The sequence below is a fragment of the Cervus canadensis genome, chromosome 1, assembly GCF_019320065.1.
Source record: "Cervus canadensis isolate Bull #8, Minnesota chromosome 1, ASM1932006v1, whole genome shotgun sequence".
NCBI classification, from domain to species: Eukaryota; Metazoa; Chordata; class Mammalia; order Artiodactyla; family Cervidae; genus Cervus; species Cervus canadensis.
The window spans coordinates 102739661-102758609 of NC_057386.1; the positions used below are offsets into that span (position 1 = coordinate 102739661).

General features: G+C 46.7%; 1 protein-coding gene across 2 annotated transcripts in view; it reads right to left on the reverse strand.

Annotated features, from left to right (window-relative positions):
* The window catches only part of ADGRD1 (adhesion G protein-coupled receptor D1), a 174094-nt gene that overhangs the window by 103375 nt on the left and 51770 nt on the right, over positions 1-18949 (reverse strand). For both annotated transcript variants that reach the window (XM_043488811.1, XM_043488803.1), the window contains one exon: positions 12891-13032. In XM_043488811.1, coding sequence (XP_043344746.1) covers positions 12891-13032 — 142 coding nt within the window. The remainder of the gene's footprint in view (positions 1-12890; positions 13033-18949) is intronic.

An 18949-nucleotide genomic window follows, 5' to 3' on the forward strand; every position in this document is an offset into this window, starting at 1 on the left:
TCAGTTCACGGCAAACAGATGGATAAAAAGTGGAAACAGTGGCAGATATTATTTTCTTGGGCTCTAAAATCACTGCAGACAGTGACTGCAGCCACGAAATTAAAAGACACTTGCTCCTTGGAAGAAATGCTATGACAAACCTAGAGAGCATATTAAAAAACAAAAACATCACTTTGCTGACAAAGGTTATGGATTTTCCAGTAGTCATGTATGGATATGAGAGTTGGACCATAAAGAAGGAGCATCAAAGAATTGATGCCTTTGAATTATGGTGTTTGAAAAGACTCTTGAGAGTTCCTTGGACAGAAAGGAGTTCAAACCAGTCAGTCAATCCTAAAAGAAATCAACCCTGAATATTCACTGGAAGAAGGACTGATCCAATCTTTCAGGCACCTGATGAGAAGAGCCAACTCAGTGGAAAAGACCCTGATGCTGAGAAAGACTGAAAGCAAAAGGAGAAGGGGGTGGCAGAGGATTAAATGGTTAGATAGTATCACTGACTCAATGTACAGGAATCTGAGCAAACACTGGGAGAAAGTGAAGGACAGGAAAGCCTGGTGTGTTCCAGTCCATGAGACTGCAAAGAGTTGGACATGACTTAGTAACTGAACAACAACAGAAATGAGCACACTTGGCACCCAGATCCTGGTTTCTAAACACTACTCTCCAATAAAATGAACCAGGGCTCCATGGAGAAATGGTGGGTTCCATGAGCCTAGAAGATCTCTAGTGCTAGAAAGTCAGGAAAGACTCAAAAATGATGAGGACATATCAAAAGGACACAGAAGCCAACTGGAAAAGGCCCCCAAAGGTCAAAGCTGGGACAATTTAAACAACAAAATAAGTAATGATAGTATTGGATTATAGCTTATTGAGCAAAAATAAGTATCTAAAATATATTTATATGAATAAATAATTGAATGAGTTGCCCTTGTATTAAAATTCCAATTAATAAATGTAGAAAGAATGATGCACATAGAAAATCAACCTTTGGCAAACATTACTGTAATAACTTTGGCAGGTAATAACCATCACTGGATGCTAAAATTCATGGAGAAAGTAGCATGAGATAACAGACAACTGTGTAGTTTCATGGTACCCCTCTGACAAGAGATTATGATTTGCAAAGGGAAAATGATAACTTTAAAGTGGATACTAGGAAAACATCCCCCTCAACCAAGCAATCAAAGCGAGCATCACTGGTGATAATGAATACCATCTTGAATGTCTATGTTTGAGCTGAATTGTGCCCCCAAAATCCCTGTGTTGGACACCTAAGCCCGAGGACCACAGGATGTGGCTGTGTGTAGAGATGAGGCCTTAAAGAGGTAATAAAGGTAAATGAGATCATTAGGGTGGGCTGAATTCCCATATGACTGGTGTCCTTATAAGAAGAGGCTATCAGGTTACCTACAGGAAGAGGAGATCACATGAAGACCCAGAGAGAAGAGAGCCATCGACAAGCTAAGGTAAGAGACGTTAGGAGGAACCAACCCTGCTGACACCCTGATCTCCAACTTCCAGTCTCCAAGATGTGAGACCATAAATGTCTGCTGTCTAACCTAACTGCTCCCTGCCCCACCCCCAAGCTGGACTATTTTGTTACGGCAGCCGCAGGAAACTCACACAGGCTGACGTGACGCAACAAGGAAGGCACAACTTCACTTGTATGGTGCTCTTGTCCAAGACACCTAAAATCAACCCCATTGTGAGAAACATCAGATAATCCCAAACTGAGGGATGCCCTTCAAAGTGACCACCCTGAACTCTTCAAGTGTCCAGGTGCTGAAAGACCAAGAAGCTAAGGAACCGCGACAGGCTGGAAGGTGAGGGGACAGGTGAGGTCCTAAGAGGAAAAACTGACAAGATCCAAAGCACAACTGTAGACTAGCTAATATCACTGCTAATTTCCTGGTTTCAAGAATTGTACTCGAGGAGTGCCCTGGTAGTACAGTGAACAGGAATCCACTTGCCTGTGTTGGGGACACAGGTTTGATTCCTGGTCCGGGAATATTCCACAAGCCCTGGAGCAACTAAGTCCCTGACTGCAACTACTGAGCCCGTGCTCTAGAACCTTCCAGCCACAACTACTGAGCCTGAGTGCTGACACTACTGAAGCCCGGGCGCCTAGAGCCTGTGCTCTGCACCAAGAGAAGTCACCACCACAATGAGAAGCCCTTGCATGCTAGAGAGTAGCCCCCACTCGCCACATCTAAAGAAAGCCCAAGTGCAGCAATGAAGACCTAACTAACGCAGCCAAAAATAAAATGTATATTTTTTTAAAAAAGAATTGTATTTTAAAATATTAACATTAGGATGAGCTAGGTATGTGGGAACCCTGTCTTATTTTGCAATTTCTCCTTTTTTTCTTTAAGTCTAAAATCATTTCAAATAAAAATCTAAAAAAAAAAAAAATCACAGAGGTTGTTAACTGGTGATCAGCTGACCCAGTTCAACACACAGATGTATGTATTTTGGTTGAAAATGTTAAAAACAAATTTGAATGAGCTGCCAACAATACATGGAGAAGGAAATGGCAACCCACTCCACTATTGCCTGGAAAATCCCGTGGACGGAGGAGCCTGGTAGGCTGCAGTCCATGGGGTCATGAAGAGTCGGACACGACTGAGTGACTTCACTTTCACACATTGGAGAAAGAAAGAAATGGCAACCCACTCCAGTGTTCTTGCCTGGAGAATCCCAGGGACGGGGAAGCCTGGTGGGCTGCTGTCTATGGGGTCGCACAGAGTCGGACACGACTGAAGCGACTTAGCAGCAGCAGCCAACAATACAAATCCAGAGATGCAATTTTAAATCCAGATGTATGGCTTCCTTTCAAAACATCAGAAGTTGTGGCATTACCCCCGAGGAAGCCACATCCTCAGGTCCATCCTCAGGACCAGAGGCCCCGGTGCCCCAGCGCCGTGTTCACACACTGCACAGCTCAGCCCAGGCAGTCAGATGGCTTGAGAGGGTACGGAATCCTGAGGGCACAAGGGTCCCAGCCCCCACAGGGCAGAGTCCAGGGCTTCCTTCAGAGCCCTAGTCCACAAGCACCTGGGCATCCTGAGACTCAGATAGAAGTCCAGGTGCTAGAATTCATCAGGGCTTCTGCTCTCATGGTCCGCAGCTTGGGAAGCTGCACTCCATCATTTAGATGCTGTAGCGGTCAAGGTGCACGACCCCCCAGAGGTGATCCTGGGGGAACTGCACCCACTTGCCTGCCACCCTCTGGCCCAGGACGGGCTCACGGTCCAGGCAGACCGACTTGTATACCCTCCCTCTGGCTCTCTCCTGGGGCGTCCCATGGTGACGAGGGGACATGCACAGAGAGGCAATCCTCACTCAGCACGAACATGGGGTCCCTACCCAGCCCAGACCACCCTTGGGCGGAGCTCCTCCAGTCCTGCGAGCTGCAAGGTGCCCTTCTGGAAAACTCTCTCTTCGCTACAGTCAGCCGAAGCTGGAGTCTGTTCCTGCATTGCAGACTATGAACTGGACACGCACTGCTTCCTAGGTGGGTGTCATTATTCCGGCTTACTAAGGATGAAACAGAGGTAGGGAGGCTAGCACCCCACTGGGGAGCACACAGCTGTATTTGTTGAGTCAGTGTATGAACCAATGAATAAATATCATCTTGGAGGACAAATTATACCTGTGGTAGTTTTGTGATGCAGATTTTCTTACTGCCTCCTAGATTACTCACCTCTCTTACCATGAAATGACTTCGGGTGGGCAATACCAGCCCCTTCCACATGAGGCTCACACTGTGAATTGCGATGGCAGCCACACTTTCCCCAGTATCTGAGCTGGTCACCGTGGTCCCCATCCTGCCTGGGCCTCCTCTCCTGTGGTGGCTGCAGCAGCTCCCGCTGAGAGGCACACAGCAGCCTCGGGTCAGAGCCAGGCAGACCCGGCACAGTCTGGCTCTGGCCACAGCCCCGTCGCTGGTCCTCCGGGAGATGGTATCAGATATACAGAGGGACCTCCATTTTGACCACTTCCCAGAGTCCTGCTACTGGAACATCACCAATATCGGACTCAATCCCTTCCAAACTTTATGACAAGCCTGATGGATGGACAGCCTATCTTTGGGACTGACAGTCAGATGGAGTGAAGGCCAACTGATGAGTGAATTTCAGACAACAGCCATTGAAACTGACAGTGCTTAGTGCTTCAAGATACTGACTTTTGGTTTTCTAATTCTCAAAGTTCCCAAAGAATCTGCTTCTCTCAGTCTTTGCTTCTTTCTGAGGGTAACAAAGGTCTCATCTTCATTGGAGATGCAAGAGATGCGGGTTCGATCCCTGAGTTGGGAAGATTCCCTGGAGAAGGAAATGGTAACTCATTCCAGTATTCTTGCCTGGGAGATCCCATGGACAGAGGAGCCTGGTGGGCCACGATCCATGGGGTCACAGAGTTGGATGTGACTAAGTGACTGAGTGTGCACGCACACATCTGCTTTGACCAGGGAAAGGTGACCGTTCCATCTCGATTCACAAATAAAGTTTCTGATTAGCAGCTAAGAGCATTTCTAACTGGCCAGAGCCCTGCATTTCTGAAGCATCTTTTAGTCAGGGGACTCTGGCACTTGCCCCAGGGACAAATTGGCTACAGCAAGGAGATGCCCTCAGTAACTTCTCGAGGGTGGTGTCCATCTGCTCCCCATTTCCATCCCCCTCCACTGGACTGTCCATCACAACAGTCTGTACCCCGCTGCCAGCTGCCTGGCCACATGCTCTGAGCTGTGAAGGGTCACAGCCCTGCAGGCTCCCCACCTCAGACAGGACACTCAGAGGAGCTGCAGGAACCTGTCAGCAGAGACCTGCAAATCAGCACAACTGGCATCAGCCAAAGGATGGGTCAGAATGTTTGATGGTTTGATGACTGTTTGATGGTTCGGGGAGTAAGGAATGTGAAGTAAGAAGACACTGTGATGGTTTGAGCATGGGCGCTGATGATACACACTCTAGGTGCCAGGCATGCCCGACACATCGACTCTGAACAAGGTGTGGAGCAGGAGCCCAGGCCACACTGGCCATCATGGTCTACCTGACCCGGGTCCCCACCCACAGGCAACACAGAACACTTAATGAGCACTGGGGTCTCCAAGCAAGGCCCCTTGATATCAGGGCAGTGGATTCTGGTTTATTTCACTGTACCCACAACTGACTTGAGTTGGTTTCCTAAAAAAAGAAGAAAATAGTGAGAACATTGTTTTAATGTAAAGAATCAAGTGGCACGACATTAAAGAGAATGAAATAATGCCATTTGTAGCAACGCGGATGGACCTAGAGATTCTCATACTGTGTGAAGTAAGTCAGACAGAGAAGGAGAAGTATTGCATGAAATCCCTTATATGGGAAAGCTAAAAAGAAACTGTACAATGAACTCATTTACAAACCAGAAACAGACACACAGACTTGGAGAATGAACTTATGGTTGCTGGGGGCAAGGGGGTGGAGAAGGATGGGAGAAAGGGATAGTTAGGGAGTCTGGGATCGACATGCACACACCACTGTATTTAAAATGGATAACCAACAAGGACCTACGGTATAGCACAGGGAACTCTGCTCACTGTGATGTGGCAGCCTGGATGGGAGGGGAGTTTGGGGGAGAATGGATACATGTATATGTTATGGCTGAGTCCCTTTGCTGCCCACCTGAAGCTGTCACATTGTTAATCAGCTGTATTCCAATTTAAAATAAAATTTTTAAAAGTACTGTGTGGCTTGAAATAAATTGATGGCAAAACATCACAAAAGATATTGGCTGAGCAGGACACCAGTCGACAGGGACAGCTGACTCTGGAAACATGTGAGTTTTCGTCCCATTGGTTGACAAGTCTCTCTGGGAAAACTCTAGAATGAAACTCGCTCTAAAAGTAGTTTGGGTCAGGCAGCATCACGGGGGTGTTATGGGATGCGGCCCCAGAACCAGAGCCCCTCAGATGCACAGGCATCAGGGAATGTCAAGGGCATCCCCGCAACCTGACGATGGGTGGGGGTCCGTTTATGGCCTTGCTGACTTGCTGGGAGCTAATGAGGAGAGGGTTCTGTGGATCGGAACATGGGGCAGCCCATTTTGAAGGAGAGGAAAAGTGAGAGAGGGGAAGAATGTGAGGTCCTGAGGGTGCCCAAGGGTCTCGGACACCATCCTACTCAGGGACTGGGAGGGAACTGAGATAAATAAACAAAATTCCTTCTACTCTTCAAATCCAGGTTCACACCAGCCTGATCTAACAAGGATGGTGGGTGTGAGAGCTGTGGGTATGTGTGTGTGTGTGTGTGTGTGTGTGTGTGTGTGTGTGTGCGCGCGCGCATGTGTGTGTCTATTTATATGCTGGGTCTGCACTTGTATGTCTATTTGTATGTGAGTGTGTGTACTGGGGGGTGTGTGTATGCATGTGTGTCTGTATGCGTGCTACATCAGAGTGTGTGCATATATGTGTGTGTAAGTGTGTGTACTGTGTATGTGTGTCTGTGTGTCTGTGTCTGCATGTGTGCTGGATCTGGTTGTGCACATATTATTTGTGTGGCAGTGTGTGTCCTGGGGATGTGTGTGTGTGCACATGGACATCCATGCCCTGTGAACTCACTGGGGGTCTGGACACCAAGAAGCCTTGCATTCAGTCCTCTGTTCCCATCTCCCCTGCCCGCTCAGCCTCCTGTCTCAGCTTCAGGACCTTTTCCCCAAGCCCCCAACTCCCCAGCACCTGCAGCCCCGGCTCAGCCCGCCCCCCAACATCCACCAAGACTCACAGCCCCCTTTCCTAGGGCCACTTCAACCTCAAACCCACATCGCTTCCAGAATCATTCAGAGCAAGCCTTCTCTGCTTTTATGCACTTGGATTACTGACTTGCAATACCTCCATGCCAGATCATAAAAGCCCCAACACTGGAAGCACTAAAAATACCTCTGTTTCACACTACAACCAAATCTCCAACACAGGCTGAGCCCGCCGAGCTCATTCTGCCTCGTTAGCTGCCTCCTCTGGATGGCAGCCGGCGAAGAGCCTCTGGTCTGAGTGAGCATCCTCTCCATAGAAAGAGGAGCCACACAAATACACACAAATAACACAAATCAGGACAGAGCTACTTATATGGTGCTGCTGCCTCTGAGCTCAGCACTCGTTCAACAAATATTTTCTGAGCCAAAGCTCAATGCCAGGCATCAAGAGGAAGGAATAGATGGTTCCAAATGGGGTCCAGGGCAGATTCCCCGCAAAGGCACAGGCTGGTTTAAGAGATGGTCAGTTTGAAAGCTTATTTTGATCCCCACTCCTCTCTAGCAACCCTGTCCTTTTACATATACTTTTTGTACACCCACAACTGCTGTGAGTTCAGCTACTGAGAGTCCTCAACTGCCAGAATCGCTTTTAGTAGGTAAGAGCTTCCTGTCCAAGGTCACTCCCTTCCCATACGGCCCTCAGTCATGTACTGGACTAAAGGCGAGAACCCCTAACTTTCAAGGGGACCATTCTGAAGGGTCATCCCAGCTTCAGAGCTCACCACAGGGTCACCTTCAGTCTCTGTTGAGACTGCATCACAGGCCGCCTTCTCCTTCTACTCAGCCTTCCTTCCTTTCCCATATAAGTCAAGCTTGCAATCCCTCTTGAATAAACTTCTTGCACACAAATGTCAAAAAAGAAGAGATAGTCAGTTTGCATAAATAGTAAGATGCTATCCTTGGAGGCAGCTCTAGTGCAGAGCAAAGACATTAAAGAGGGAGAAGTGGTTCTTCCCTGGGGAGATCAGAGAGGGCTTTGTGGAAGAAGTAGTACGGATTCCAGTGACCTTGACATGGGTGGGACTAGACCCCAGAGATGTGGAAGGCCTTCCAGATAACAGGAGAGGCACACACAAAGCCGGAAGCCCACCAGGCCCAGACTTCATGGGAGAGCGAGTGTTTCTGCTCCTCTGGACAGAGGTTCAAGCAGAAAGTCACATTGGAAAGGTCCAGTCAAGACTGACCACGCGGCCCGAATTTGAAATGCATCTTCAGGGAAACCTGAGTCACTGAAAGATTTTAAATAGCTGAGTAAGAACACCTGGCATGTGTTTCTGGAAGATAAGCCTGGGAACTCGGGGGGAATAAAGCGGGGAGAACAGTCAGGAAGCTTCTAGCTCAGGCAGAACCAAACCAGCAGTGAGACTCCGAACCAGGGGTGGGGCAGCAGGAGGGAGGATGTGAGGGATGCTCGGAAAACAGGGTCACAGCTGGTCCCACCCAGAGACCAGGAGCCAGGAGGGCACCAGGGCGCCAGACTCTGAGCAGAGAGAAGGCGATACAGGAGGTCAGACACAGAGGACGTGCGGGCTTGGGGGTAACATGCTCACCCACACACCTGGGGTGGAGAAACCTGCCGGGGAACAGGAGTGAGGCCATGGGGAGAGGTGGGTTTTGTGTCACCAGAAACATCAGTCCAGAGGTGGTGGCTGAAATCAAGGCAACCCCACGAATTCAGAGAGGTAAAGATTCCTGCAGACGGGCTGAAGGAGCGCCTGTGTTCAGGGAATTGAAGCAGGTGGCGCAGCGGCGGAGGGGCTGATACCAGACAAGGGGCACCTCCTGCAGGGAGACATGTCCTGCAGACCCGGGGGTGGGAGCCTCGGGGGCTGCAGGGGCTGGGGTGGGCTTTGACCGAGCCCAGGCGAGCAGAGGACTCTGGAGATGTGTTGCATGCAGGCTAAGTCGTTTCAGTCGTATCTGACTCTCTGATACCCCATGGACTATAGCCCACCAGGCTCCTCTGTCCATGGGGATTCTCCAGGCAAGAGTACTGGAGGAATCTTCCCAACCCAGGGATGGAACCCGAGTCTCCTATGTCTCCTGTATTGGCAGGCGGGTTCTTTATCACTAGCACCACCTGGGAAGCTCCTCTGGAGACATGTGAGACCATCTCTGCAGTGTGAAAATGTGTATAGAAAGTGGAAATGGTAAAAATCAACCTAGTTTGAAGAAGAGAAGGGGGAGGTGGATATTCAATAAGATCTCTGAAACATGGGATCCAGTGATGCCATTTCTGCAAGTACATACCCAAAAGGACTGAAAGTAGGATCTGGGAGAAATGCTTGCATATACACACGTTCATGGCAGCATTACGCACAACAGCCTAAAGGTGGGAGCAACCCAAGTGCTCACTGATGGTTGTATGGATGAACAAATCATGGTCCATTTACACCATAGACTAGGATTCAGCCTTAAAAAGGACATTCTGGGGCTTCCCTGGCAGTCCAGTGGTTAAATTTCTGCACTTCTACTGCAGGGGGCGCAGGTTTGAACCCTGGTCTGAGAACTAGGTTTCCGAATGTTTCACAGCGAGGCCATAAAAGGAAAAAAAAAAAGAACAGAGGACATTCTGTTCTTTCTGTTCTGACTTTTGGTATCACACAGATGAACCTTGAGGACTTGATGCTCAGTGAAATAAGCCAGACACGAAGAGACAAATCCTCTCTGATTCTACTTACACAAAGGCCCCAGGGTAGTCAAAGCCATAGAGATGGAAAGGAGAAGGTTGTGTGCCAGGGACTGAGGATGAGGAGGGGGAATTTGTGTTTAATGACAGAGTTTTGGTTTTTTGAAATCAGGAGAGTTCTGGGGAGGGATGGTGGTGAAGGATGCGCACCAATGTGAAACATACTTAACACCACTGAACTGTGCACTTAAAAATGGTCAAGATGGTAACTTTTATGTTATGTGTATTTTACGACAATTTAAAATTTTTTTAATGTTCTCTGATTTTCAAAAAGAGAGAGGAGAGAGACAGGGCGGGGGAACATTCTCAGGTGAAGATTGCTTGCAGGTGGATGAAGAGGACAAGAGAAGGGGGAAGGGCCAGGTGGCAGCGGGGGTGGTGGGGAATGGAGGGAAGGTTCCTGAAGAAAGGTTGGCTGTGGAGTAGAGGAGGAAGGAGTGATGAGAGAGGTAGTGAGGAATCAGTGAGATCAGTCAGTTTAGTTCAGTCGCTCAGTGGTGTCTGACTCTTTGAGATGCCACAGACTGTAGCACACCAGGCTTCTCTGTCCTTCACTAGCTCCCGGAATTCGATCAAACTCATGTTCATCGAGTTGGTGATGTCATCTAACCATCTCATCCTCTGTTGTTCCTTTCTCCTCCTGCCTTCAGTCTTTCCCAGCATCACAGGCTTTTCCAATGAGTCAGTTCTTCACATCAGGTGGCCAAAGTATTCGAGCTCCAGCTTCAGCATCAGTCCTTCCAATGAATATTCAGAACTGATTTCCTTTAGGATGGACTGGTTGGATCTCCTTGCAGTCCAAGGAACTCTCAAGAGTCTTCTCCAACACCACAGTTCAAAAGCATCAATTCTTCGGTGCTCAGCTTTCTCTATGGTCCAGCTCTCACATCCAGACATGACTACTGGAAAAACCATAGCTTTGACTAGACAGACCTTTGTTGGCAAAATAATGTCTCTGCTTTTTAATATGCTGTCTAGGTTGGTCATAGCTTTTTTTCCAAGGAGCAAGTGTCTTTTGATTTCATGGCTGCAGTCACCATCTGCAGTGATTTGGGAGCCCAAGAAAATAAAGTCTGTCACTGTTTCCATTGTTTACCACCTATTTGCCATGAAGGGATGGGACCGGATGCCTTGATCTTAGTTTTTTAAATGTTGAGTTTTAAACCAGCTTTTTCACTTTCATCAAGAAGTTCTTTAGTTCCTCTTCACTTTCTGCCATAAGCGTGGTATCGTCTGCATATCTGAGATTATTGATATTTCTACCAGCAATCCTGATTCCAACTTGTGCTTCATCCAGCCTGCATTTCTCATGATGTACTCTGCATATAAGTTAAATAAGCAGGGTGACAATATACAACCTTGATGTACTCCTTTCGCAATTTGGAAGCAGTCTGTTGTTCCATGTCCAGTTCTAACTGTTGCTTCTTGACCTGCATACAGATTTCTCAGGAGGCAGGTAAGGTGGTCTGGTATTCTGATCTCTAAGAATTTTCCACAGTTTGTTGTGACCCACACAGTCAAAGGCTTTAGCGTAGTCAATGAAGCAGAAGTAGATGTTTTTCTGGAATTCTCTTGCTTTTTCTATGATCTAACAGATGTTGGCAATTTGGCCTCTGGTTCCTCTGCCTTTTCTAAATCCAACTTGAACATCTGGAAGTTCTTGGTTCATGTACTGCTGAAGCCTAGCTTGGAGAATTTTGAGCATTACTTTGAGCTAGCATGTGAGATGAGTGCAACTGTGCAGTAATTTGAACATTCTTTGGCAACAAGAGAATGGGAAAGACTAGAGATAGCTTCAAGAAAATTAGAGATACCAAGGGAACATTTCATGCAAAGATGGGCACAATAAAAGACAGAAACAGTATGGACATAACAGAAGCAGAAGATATTAAGAAGAGGTGGCAAGAATACACAGAAAAGCTATTCAAAAAAGATCTTAGTGACCCAGATAACCATGATGGTGTGATCACTCACCTAGAGTCAGACATGCTGGAGTGCTAGGTCAAGTGGGCCTTAGGAAGCATCACTATGAAAAAAGCTAGTGGAGGTGCTGGAACTCCAGCTGAGCTATTTCAAATCCTAAAAGATGATGCTGTGAAAGTGCTGAACTCAATATGCCAGCAAATCTGGAAAACTCAGCAGTGGCCACAGGACTGGAAAAGGTCAGTTTTCATTCCAATCCCAATCAGCAAGATGGTCAGGATGAAAGCGGGAATGGAGCAACAGCTGTCTGGTGGTGGCTACCTGCCTGGGGAAGCACAAGTGCAGACAGACACTGGCCAGAAAGTGTGGACAACTGGGCAGAGCTGGGTTCTGAGGGAACCAAGAAGGGGCCTGACCTTCGTGGGGAGCCAGGGTTGGGGAGTGGCAGGATGAGACAGGACCTGCAGTGAGAGCAACTTGTCCTGACTCATCAGCTCGCCTCAATGCTTTCTCATTGAGGAGGTGATAAAAACACAGGTAGACAGACACAGGGGTTGGCACATAGTAGGTCTTCAGATAATGTTGGCGGAATGGGATGGAACAGTATAAAATGGAACAAAATAGAAGATTCTGACGGGAATGGTCTTTGTAGGACTTCAAAGGATCAAAAGTGGACTGAGTTCTTATTACACATAGAATGGATAAACAAGGTCCTACTGTACAGGGCAGGGAACTCTGTTCAACATCTATCATAAACCATCATGGAAGAGAATATGGAAAATAATGTATATCGAATCACTTTGCTATACAGCAGAAATGAATACAAAATTGTAAATCAACTAAAGTTCAATACAAATTTAATATATATATCGCATTCTTTAATAAATTCCTTCAAAATGGCACGCTTCGACCATAGTGCACGATCCTGGGACCAGGAAAGTCACACTTTTTAAAGGACAGGTGCACATTTGTGTCCCTGATGCACCTGTCATTCTTATCACAGACAAAGATAAAGTGAAGGCGGAGATAATCACAGTTACAATGGGGCCAAACAAATCGCTCAAAACTGAAAGCATAGAAACTTCTCTTCGAAATGCTAAAGTGTTTCCCAGAAAGAACCAAGCTCTCTGTCTCGCTAATAGCTATCATCTAAGACAAGTGAGAATTAGCCAAGGTATCCCCTCCTCCAAAGACAACATTTATTGTAAATCAGAAATAACCACAGTTGCTGTGCACACATCTACGAAAGCAATGTCTGGGCTCAGAGGCCTTTTTACACAAAATTAATACTGTGTGTCCAACCCCAGAGCTATCCAGGGGACTTTCCACTGCTGTTCAAAAATAATCACAAGAATGGATGCCAAAATCCTAATTCTGGCCAGCACCAATCCATCCAAGATTCTTTCTACAATTATACAAACAATCGAATAGTCCTTGCTGCAAAAGGAAATCAAAGAGCAGAAATGAGGACAAATTCACTCTAACTCACCAAATGGTGCCGGAGGTGTACAGTGATAAGAGGGGAGCCCGATAAATTCTGGGAGAGCTTCGGCGTCGGGGAGACCTCCAGGGAGATCAGATAGCTGGTCGCAGACAGCAAGCAGTTTTTGTAATTTGCTGCCTCAGCAATCCTTGGGAACAAATGAAAAATCATTACAAAACAGAAATTTAAAAAAAAAAAAAACACCTTGAGTTTAAAATTTCATGTTCATCCTGAGACTTTTGAGGCTGAAATCTTTCGGGGGTGGAGTTTTGATTTCTATCAAACAGCACGTTCTGCTCTAAGACTCGGTGTTGGTACCGAAAGGTGAGATGGAGCCCTTGACCTCAGAGAGTCTATAGTCTAGTAGAAGGAGGGGGTAACCCAGGAAGTGAGGAAGAACAGGAAGATCAAAACAATGAGATTAAATCTCAGCCATACATTCTCTTGACCTTGGACAAGTGACTTACCTATTGGAATTTTCCATGCCCAGATTATAAACCGCTGTGGCAGACAGTAATATGATAGACACCTCTTGTCTTGTCACCCAATAGCCCTGCATCCCTCTCCTGATAAAGGCACCTCAGCTTCCCTCCAAGTGACCACCCCTACCTGACTTGTAGCCCATATGCTTTGGAGGGACCTCCATCCTTAACTCAAGAGTAAAACCTGCTCTCACAATTTGAGTGAATCAGTGCACTGCATTCCTCAGACCATACTGATTGTTCAGATGCAAACACATGTTTCATTAAGATCCGAAGAGAAGTAACAAGATTCAGATGGAAATGCTGGGTCAGAGATCCTCACTTCTCTCTGCTAGATGTCAGTCCAGAACCATGAGGTTCCAGCAGTGGCTTATAATCACGAGCAGACAGACTGACTGGGAAGGAGGTCCATGCCCAGGAAAAGCTGAGAGATGGAGTTGGGTGACAGCAACTGGATGCTGGATCAAGCTGCTCCTGAAGCCAGCTGTCCATGCACCTTTCAGCTTACGTGATCCAACAAACTCCCCTTTTGTTTAAAATAGCTTATGCCTGGGTTTCTGTTGCTTATGCCCAAACAAGAGAATCTTGGCTGATATACATAGTACTTGCCTCATGGAGTTATGAAGCTGAAATGACATTTAGGGCCAGGACTAGGATGAGGGAAGCAAGGAACTTGGGGTGCAAGACCTAAGAAGGTGTTCACATTCAGGGTTTGCCACTTGCAGCACATGAATGACTCCAAGAATGAACACCGCTCCGAACGCTGTCTTCTTGGTGACTGCTTATCTAGCTCTCACCCTCACCCTGCCTGGTATATGGTCAGTAATCAGCAAATGTCTATTGCCTTACTCTGAATTTCAGACATTTCACTAGGATGCCTGCAACATGGAGTCATTCAGTCCCGACTCAGGTCACCCAGTCATCTGCTGGTTTCTTTCCTAATCTGGACTTTTGCATGGGGATTCTGTCCCTTCCCTGTGTTTATACTCACAGAACCATCTTCATAACATCAAGCAGATCCCTGGGAGCTGAGTGCACAATCTACTTCCTTCCTCAACTAGTTTTACCTGTTAACTAGACTCAAAGCTGGTGACCTGAACTAGAGCCAGTGGGACCCATGCGTCTCCCCCCAACACCACCATCATCACCACGGGACCCAGCTTTTTAAACAAGTCCCTAACACGAGTCCCTAAAAAAGAGCAGATCCCCAGAAGCACACAGAACTATTCCTGGAATTTTCAATGTGAGATGTTTTTTAAAAATATCACTGTAAAGATTTAAAACCCCTGGGACTTCCCTAGTGGTCCAGTGGTTAAGAATCTGCAACTACTGAGCCCACACACCACAACTAAAGAAGTCCACGTACCTCCACAAACAGCCTGCATGCTGCAAAGCAGACCAAGCATAGTCCAAATTAAAAAAAAAAGATTTAAAACCCTAGCCCTGCCTTCATGGAAATACCCTGCCTAAGGGTATTTCCAACAGAAAATATGCCCTGTAGCAAAACAGAGGCAAGGATTCCTCGTGTTTGTGAATATCACCAAGGTTGGAAAGCTGAGGAGCTGCTGGAAACTCAGAGAACACGGCTGATTTTGCTATCTGATTATTATTCTCGGGAAAGGCATCACTGTGCAAGCCCCAAGCTACAAGACACATATGGAATAAGTCACACAGGTTTAAAAAAGTGAAAGACACTGAAAAGCAAGTCCCACTCTAGCTCGTGGTTCTCAGCCATTGTTTTTCATTATGGCCCCCTAAAGAGTCCTATTAGACCCATTTTTCCTAACACCCCACCATTACTCCATCAACACCTGCCCATCCAGTGAAATCATAGTACCACAGAAATAGAGTAAATCTGCTTATGTACTTCAATATGCTTTAGGTAATTTTGCAGAGCCACAGCCACTGTAATATCTCAGACTCCTTGCCCTCAAAACCAATTTTCACCTTCTGGAGGTGATACCTTCCCCACCGAAAAGGCAGGGAGTTCAGCCACTGCTGTGGAAAGTTAAGACTGGCTGGATGTCACCAGGGACCAGTTGAGACCCAAAGATAGAAAGATGTGGTCCTCGGTGACACAGAGGCCTGCTCTCTTGCAGAACAATAAGGCTGCCCAGGTGGACCACCTCTCTGCTTGTGATTTCAGGGAGCTGAGATGTTTTGAGCTCAGCGCAGTATCCGCTGAGATACAGTGAAATGCTTGCCAATACCTCACAGTCCATGCTTCTCTCTGTGGAGTCAGCATGTATGTAATTCCACCAAACATAATAGAAATCATTTGTCTAGCAAAAATTAGGACTATATATTAGCCGACAATAAAATCACAGCCATGAGCATAAGACCCTACAAACACATCGTTATTTGTCACATCTCCCCTCTCCCTATCCACCTCCATTTTCTAACAGTTCGTCAGGTCAGCTGTCATCGCCCACTAGGATGTAAGCTCCATCGGGGGCTGGCTTCTTGCCCATTCTGTTCACAGCTCTCTAAGCCCTTAGAACCAAGCCTGACACACAGTAGGTTCTCAACTAATATGTGTTCAGTGAATTAATCTTCTCACAGACAGACCATGATGACTTAGATCAAAATCTTAAGAAAAACATGTGAAAAATGGAAAATTTATGGAGAATCTTCTCTCCACAAACACAGTGCAAATCCAGAGTGGATTCCTGGATTTGGCCCTGGGAACACATGGATTCAGCCAAATGCAGCCTAGTAAACATTGCCTTTGAGGGCAGGAACTGATACCAGACTCAACAGTCTACACTGCGCCTTTAGGAGCATTTTTAATGTGGAAAAGGACAATTTCCCAATACGGATGGGTTTATACTGATGGTCTCCAGTGACTCACTTCTCTCACTTCTCATGCAGCCAGGGAGGCCTTTCCTTCTGGCTGGGTTTGCCCTACAGAGAGGCCCAGGTCGGGGTCCACAGTGGCTGAACCAGGAGGAGCCCACCATCCCAACACCACCACCCAACTTGACAATGACAAGACATCAGATGGTCTAAGAAATTGCTGTTTACTTTTTAGATGGGATAATGGCATGGAGTTTATTCTGTATTTTTAAAAGTCTTTGTCTTTTAAAAATAGAGACTAAATATTTACAGATGAAACTACATGATGTCAGAGATTTGCCTCAAAATAATTGGTGGGGCCAGGGTGAGGGAGCGGGGTGGGCAGAGGAAGCTCAAATGGCCGTGGGTGGTCCTGGTTGTAACCCGGTGATGACCGTCTCTCTTGTTTTTACAGATGTTTGATTTTTTTCATAATAAAAAGAGGGCTGTTTTATGACTTCATTTAATCTCTCTGGTACCTCCAGTTTTAATAAGGGTTTTCCTTTGTCTTCATAAATCTGATCCAGGCTTGATTATTTTTATTTTAACCTGTTATCTGGGGAGCAGTAACACTTGGAGACTGGATTATCTGTCACTTTGGAATTGACTGTACCAGGGCTTGGGGGCCTTTCTGGATAAGAAAACAGGCTCATTCTAGATGTCAGGGCAGAAATGGCAAAGAAGACAGTCCCGGGAGTAGGGGCCACAAGGGTGCGCCCCCCTGTACCGGCCCTGCCCCCTGCTTTGGGGCGTCCAGCCAACGGCAGCACCCACAGGAAATCAGAGCCAGTGGGAGAGGAGAGTGAGACCCAGATAGCACTGCTTTTGCAGGGTCACAACTACCAAAGGGCATGGTGCCCATCCCCACACCCCTGCACTTTGCCCCAGGAACCGTGTTCTCCAGACACCATCAGCCCAGAGGGGCAGCATCATGCCCTACTCCCTCCTTCTGAGAACACTTCCTGTTATTATGTTGTCGTTTAGTCATCAAGTCGTGTGAACTCTTTTGTGACCCCATGGACTGTAGCCTGCCAGGCTCCTGTGTCCACGGGATTCTCTGGGCAAGAATACTGGAGTGGGTTGCCATGTCCTCCCCCAGAGGATCTTCCCAACCCAAGGATCAAACCTGAGTCTCCTGCATTGGCAGGCAGATTCTTTACCCCCTTTACTGAGCCGCCTGGGAAGCCCTCCTGTTATTACTCTATCCTTTACAGTAGGGAGCACACCCTGAGCACAGCCTGGCATGTGGCCTCTCCATCTAACTTCCCCCAAATTACCCACCTGGTCCCCCTGGGGACCTGACTGACACAGGACAAAGTCCAGCCTTGCAGACTCACATGTTTCAGCACATTTGAGCCACAACCCCTCTGCAGGTCATCTGTGCCTTCGATTACACATGGAGAGGTCCCATTTGTTTATTTTTGTTTCATTTCCATAACTCTAGGAGGTGGGTCAGGGGAAGGAAATGGCAACCCACTCCAGTGCTCTTGCCTGGAGAATCCCAGGGACAGAGGAGCCTAGTGGGCTGCCGTCTATGGGGTTGCACAGGATCAGACATGACTGAAGCAGGTGGGTCAAGGAGAAATCTTCTCCACAACAAAAGAAACAATAAACAAGGATCAGACAACCCTCAGAATAGGAGAAACTAACTCCAAAAGAAACAACTGACAAAGGATTAATCTCCAGAATGTATATAAGCAGCTCACACAGCTCAATATTAGAAAAGCAGAAAGTCCAATCAAAAGATGGGCAGAAGACCTAAACAGACATTTCTCCAAAGAAGACATACAGATGGCCAATAAACACATGAAAAGACTGTCAACATCTCTGATTATCAGAGACATGCAAATTAAAACTACAATGAGGTATCATCTCACACCAGTCAGAATGGCCATCATTGGAAAATCTACAAAAAATAAATGCTGGGGAGGATGTGGAGAAAAAGGAACTCTCCTACACTGTTGCTGGGAATGTAAATAGATACGGCCATTATGGAGAACAGTATGGAGATTCCTTAAAAAACTAAGAATAAATCCATCATACAGCCCAGGTATCCCACTGCTGGCATATATCCTGAGGAAACCACAATTTCAAAAGACACATGTACCCCAGTGTTCATTGCACACCATTTACAATAGCCAGGACATGGAAACAACCTAGATGTCCATTAACAGATGAATGGATAAAGAAGATGTGGTACGTATATACAGTGGAATATTACTCAGCCATAAAAAAGAATGAATTTGAGTTAGTTCTAGTGAGGTGGATGAACTAGAACCTGTTATACAGAGCAAAGTAAGTCAGAAAGAGAAAAACAAATATCATGTATTAACGCATATATGTGGAATCTAGAAAAATGGTATTGAAGAGCCTATTTGCAGGAAGGAATGGAGACACAGATGTAGAGAATGGATTTGTGGGCATGGACACCATGGGGGAGGGAGAGAGTGGGAAGAATGGAAAAAGTAGTGTCAACATATATACACTGTCACGTGTAAGATGGATAACTGGTGAGAAGGTGCTATATAACACAGGGAGCCCAGGCTGGTGCTCTGTGGGATGGGATGGGGGAGGGGGGGGAGACTCAACAGGGAGGGGCTGTATGTATGACTGACTCAAGTTGTGGTACAGCAGAAACCAACATAACATTGCAAAAATTTTTGAATTAAAAAAAGGAAGAAAGCGTAGAGAGGATGGAAGATTTCAGGATCTCTAGGGCAGATCTGGGAACTCTGAAATCTGCAAGCA